The 5,625-nt window shown below is 37.3% G+C and overlaps 1 protein-coding gene across 1 annotated transcript in view; it reads right to left on the bottom strand.

The window, feature by feature from the left end:
• npr2 (natriuretic peptide receptor 2) overlaps positions 1–5,625 on the bottom strand; it is a 115,649-nt gene that overhangs the window by 93,294 nt on the left and 16,730 nt on the right. Inside the window, exon 2 of the mRNA XM_015373194.1 lies at positions 3,440–3,621. Within this exon, the coding sequence (XP_015228680.1) occupies positions 3,440–3,621 (182 nt within the window). The remainder of the gene's footprint in view (positions 1–3,439; positions 3,622–5,625) is intronic.

Raw genomic sequence — 5,625 nt, forward strand, 5'->3', positions numbered from 1 at the left:
AAAAATAAGGACATTTCAATGTGACCCCAAACTTTTGAACGGTAGTGTAAATCTGTCTGTACGATTTATTTAAACTGACTCTGTAAATTCCTTGACATAAGGTGTTGGGAATTGTTGCAATAAAAATTTGAAACTGAACTGAATGGCAAAGTCAAAGTCCAGACTAAAATCAAATAGGAAATCTTTAGAAAAACTTGTTCACAAACATTCTCCATCCAGTAAACCAAGCTTAAACTGTTTTAAAAGAAGATTTTAAAAAATGGCGAGGTTGCAGAGGTAGGGATGCAATTTGAAAACTCTAAGATGACAGAGTAAGGATCTGGGGCTAGAGAGAGGTGTAAAATAAAATGAACCAGACTAGCGTCATACCACAACTTTATTCTGCATGAAACATAGTTTGGCTCAAAAACATTAGCAGAGTAAAGAACCGTTTGTTACAGAAAGCAAAAACATCTAAGGAGGCGCCTCATCACTTTTGATTTTACTTTGTTTCTCTGCAGCAAACCTGAAAAGGTGTGAGCTTAACTTCACCATCAAATCTCCCGACTTCTGTGTACTTCTTCATGTTAGCAAGCAATTAAACACTGGTAGATCCCCACTTGACAGAAAATGCACTAATAAGGTTCTTGCACAATTGAAGCATTGTTCACCTCAGACAGTAGTTGGTATTGTGAGATTTTAATTGTCTATTTAGTTCACTGCACCCTTTGGCTCTGCTGTGACCCAGAAAACTAGCTTTGTGTTAACATTATGTAATTCTCTATGGCCAGCCACCCAGACATTTAACTATCTCCAAATCAATCACACCAACAGATTATGGGTGTGTACCGGCAGTTTCACCCTGAAAGGGGCTAACTGGACAGGAGATGCCAGCTAATGAGTAAGTATCAGTGTACCTCTTACTCGTTAGTGTCAAATTCACAAGATCTTTTGTGATAGACTTACACCCAGTGGTGCATAGCTGCTAGGTGGAGGAGAAAGATGTCTTTTTGACACTGTTTACTTTACACAATCAGAAAAATGTGTTTCTGCAGGCTGCTCTGGTTACTAAATAGAAGCTAAACTTAACCAAAAACTAAAATGTAGAGCACATTCATTAGTTAGAATGGTCCTGTCAAAGTTAAGATCTAAATCTAATTAAGAATATCAATAAAAGACTTGAAAATCTGAGGTTGACAGATAACATGGTGTTGGTAGTATCATGCTGTGGAATGCTGTAGTCAGATCAGACCAATGTGCATTTTTTTACGTCAAAATTCAAACTCTATGTATGAATTAGTGCGAAACAAGGTGGTGGCAGCATCATGATGAGGGCTTGCTCTTCTTTAGGATGGCAGAGAACCTGTTAGAAGCTGCAAAAGACCTCACTCTAGAGGGTAGATTTAGCATCAAGCAAGACAACAACACTAAACATACAGCCAGAGGCTTTAGTTGAATAATTTGGATAAAATCACATTTCTATATTAGATTGGTCTAGTCAAAGTACAGATCTAAATTCCAAAAGAAAGTCTATCGGTGCTTTGAACTTGAGCAATTCTACCAAGAACAATAAGAATAAAATTCACTTCTGGGTGAGTGAAACCAGGAGATACATCCCCAAGAAACACTTTTAAGCTCTAATTTAGGAAAATCAAATTAAAAGACATTAAATAACAGAAAAAAAACTTTGTATTTTGTTATATGACTTAAAATTCCAGAAATAATATATCAAAGTTAGTGGCTGTAAGGTGACAAAATGTGAAAAAGTTCAGCGAGGCAACAAAATCTAAGCAATTCACATATTAGAGATTAAATAAGAGAAATTATGCAATGAGCAGCAAAACCAAATAACTGTAACGTGTTTTTAGAGGAGAGTACATCTGGAGGTAATGCAGTCTCCTCCGAGACGCTGTGGAAAATAAATTAAGAGAATTTAGAGGAGCCTGCGTGGCATTAAGGGAGATAAATTAGGTGAACAGCATCTGCGTCAGGTGAATTTATTTCAGACGGCGCTAATCTGAAGGGCTTCCTGTAAAAACACGCCCGTTCCTTCATTAATGTCACACAGGAATTTAACTCCCTAAAGTGGAGAAAATAACTGACAGCGGGAGGGATTGTCTCTTCTGACTGGGAGACTCGGTTCCAAACTCTTCTGACCAAATTGATGGAACTCATAAGAGACTCCATGTTTGTTTTGATTGAACTTAAAATGTTCAACTCTATTTTTTTTTATTAAGGTTTCCATCTAACTGTCTTTGACTCTCTCTCTTTATTGTTACCTTGGTTGCACTAAAATGCTCTCTGTTCTTACCTTAAAGACCTCCATCGCATCGTCCCATTTGAAGTTGGCCTTCAGCCACGGTTTGCGATGAGTCAAGCTCTCTGCAAACACATCCAGATAGAAGATGGCGTAGTTTTCCGGGTCTTGGATCTCGTTCTGGAACAGCTTCATGATGCTCATGAATGACTCCAGGGGCCCACAGATGTAAATGACTGCAGACAGAAGAGAAGGAAATGAGAGAGTTATTGAAGCCCCAGAATCTGGTCTGTGACCTCAGAGGAATAATACTGCATTTTTTAAGTTATTGGTCAAATATTTTTCATTGTTAGCAAGCTGGAATTGAATTGTCCTNTTAGATTGGTCTAGTCAAAGTACAGATCTAAATTCCAAAAGAAAGTCTATCGGTGCTTTGAACTTGAGCAATTCTACCAAGAACAATAAGAATAAAATTCACTTCTGGGTGAGTGAAACCAGGAGATACATCCCCAAGAAACACTTTTAAGCTCTAATTTAGGAAAATCAAATTAAAAGACATTAAATAACAGAAAAAAAACTTTGTATTTTGTTATATGACTTAAAATTCCAGAAATAATATATCAAAGTTAGTGGCTGTAAGGTGACAAAATGTGAAAAAGTTCAGCGAGGCAACAAAATCTAAGCAATTCACATATTAGAGATTAAATAAGAGAAATTATGCAATGAGCAGCAAAACCAAATAACTGTAACGTGTTTTTAGAGGAGAGTACATCTGGAGGTAATGCAGTCTCCTCCGAGACGCTGTGGAAAATAAATTAAGAGAATTTAGAGGAGCCTGCGTGGCATTAAGGGAGATAAATTAGGTGAACAGCATCTGCGTCAGGTGAATTTATTTCAGACGGCGCTAATCTGAAGGGCTTCCTGTAAAAACACGCCCGTTCCTTCATTAATGTCACACAGGAATTTAACTCCCTAAAGTGGAGAAAATAACTGACAGCGGGAGGGATTGTCTCTTCTGACTGGGAGACTCGGTTCCAAACTCTTCTGACCAAATTGATGGAACTCATAAGAGACTCCATGTTTGTTTTGATTGAACTTAAAATGTTCAACTCTATTTTTTTTTATTAAGGTTTCCATCTAACTGTCTTTGACTCTCTCTCTTTATTGTTACCTTGGTTGCACTAAAATGCTCTCTGTTCTTACCTTAAAGACCTCCATCGCATCGTCCCATTTGAAGTTGGCCTTCAGCCACGGTTTGCGATGAGTCAAGCTCTCTGCAAACACATCCAGATAGAAGATGGCGTAGTTTTCCGGGTCTTGGATCTCGTTCTGGAACAGCTTCATGATGCTCATGAATGACTCCAGGGGCCCACAGATGTAAATGACTGCAGACAGAAGAGAAGGAAATGAGAGAGTTATTGAAGCCCCAGAATCTGGTCTGTGACCTCAGAGGAATAATACTGCATTTTTTAAGTTATTGGTCAAATATTTTTCATTGTTAGCAAGCTGGAATTGAATTGTCCTCCTTCTCACAAACAAGTCCCGAAGTTAGACTGTATACAAAATGACAATAAAGGTTGTCTAAGTCTTAAATGATAACAAAACTTCCTCCGTTTTCAATTACAAATGATCTTGTTACAGTTTCTTTACCTAACAACGACCAGGAACAGCCAGATTTTTCAGCTTCAGCGAATTTAATGTGATCAGATTCATGTCTTCCACCAATTAAAGGCCTTTATATACACCCACCACTTTTCTGCACAGGAGCCAATTTTCCTCTGACAGCACTAATAATTTCCTCTTACAGCAGCGTAGAATGACACCTTTTTCACAAAAGCTTCTAGTTTCACTTATTGTAATGAAATTAGTTCATGTATTCGCTAATATCCTGTAAGAGCTGACCTGATTTTTAGCTGTAGTTGTGTCTGATTCTAAATGAAATGTGGACAAAAGCAAATCACAAAAGCGTCACTGAAGCTCATTCAGATTCTATGAACTTTACTCATTCATGACGAGCATCAGAGGAGGACAAATCTCTGTGAAAGAAGCAGTTTTTAAAGATGGTGACTAGAATATTTACATGATTATGATGACGAACTGGAACTGCAGGTAATAATTTATACAAAAGATTGACGGATGGACAGATGGACGAATATACCTGTGAGTTCATTAATGCATCCGTGCCATCATGAACCTTATTCCATATTTGTGCAGAATTATTTTTAAGACCATGATTTGAACTCAATTAACACTTTTATTTGTTGTTCTAACACACAGCAAGTAGGACGTGTTTATAAACAATATATGACAGTCCAAATATTACCTTATTAAATAACATATTTAACAGCCTTACTGGGGTGGGCAATAAATATATAAAAGTTGCACAACAGCACCATGGGGTATCATGGGCTGGACTTCTATGTTTATCTGAGCAAAGAACCTGTTCTTCTCAAAGTTGCTGAGGCATGATTCCAATAGACAGCGTCTGTCAGCCACAGATCAGTCTTTTAACACCTTTAAATCACAACCAATAACCCACAACCCACTCCTATCCCCCTCTCTGTCATTAGTTTTCAAAAGGTAAAGGTTTCCATGACCAATACATTACTATCACAGATTAGAGATCCTTCACTATATTTGTGCATGAGAAACTTATCTATATAGTTATTTTTACTAGGTTACACCAGATCCACCTGAACCCTCTCTTGTCAAAAAGCCCCAAAAGTTGATTAAAATTGATTATGTGCCTGTTCAACACATTACACCGAGCGGAGCTGTTGACCTCCCCAAGATGGCTCCACCAAATCAACTCAGCGCCCATTGGTGAAAACGATGATACAGGGTCTACTCTAATATTATGTCTATGGACCTAACCACAACATTAACCCAGCAAGCATTGCACAGGTGAAAAACTACCTCCAACTGTGAAAAACATAACAAAAGATGTATAGTTTTTCAAAGTAGTTATGAGTTTTTACTAGGGGTGGAACGGTTCACAAAATCCACCGTTTGGGTCGGTTTACGGTTTCGTGGTCACGGTTTTCGGTTCGGTTCGGTATATGTTGATTGTTACACCGAAATCCCATAAAAATTTATGAAATTAATGAAAAAATCCAAAAAAATTAATGAATTGTAATTATTTTTAATGATCCGCGGAAACCCTGGACAGCATGTTTTGCTGCTTTGAATTTAATCATCTGGCGCATAATAATAATAATACATTTTATTTAACAGCGCCTTTCTTGACACTCAAGGTCACTTTACAAATAATACAAAAAAAAATAAATAAAAAGAGATGAAAATACAAAATACAGATACAGGAACATAAAAACAGAGAACAAAAAAAAATAAATAAATAAATAAATAAAATGGTAGAGGGCATGCCCTCT

Source organism: Cyprinodon variegatus, unplaced genomic scaffold, assembly GCF_000732505.1.
Source record: "Cyprinodon variegatus isolate N-32 unplaced genomic scaffold, C_variegatus-1.0 Scaffold82, whole genome shotgun sequence".
In the NCBI taxonomy this organism is placed as follows: domain Eukaryota; kingdom Metazoa; phylum Chordata; class Actinopteri; order Cyprinodontiformes; family Cyprinodontidae; genus Cyprinodon; species Cyprinodon variegatus.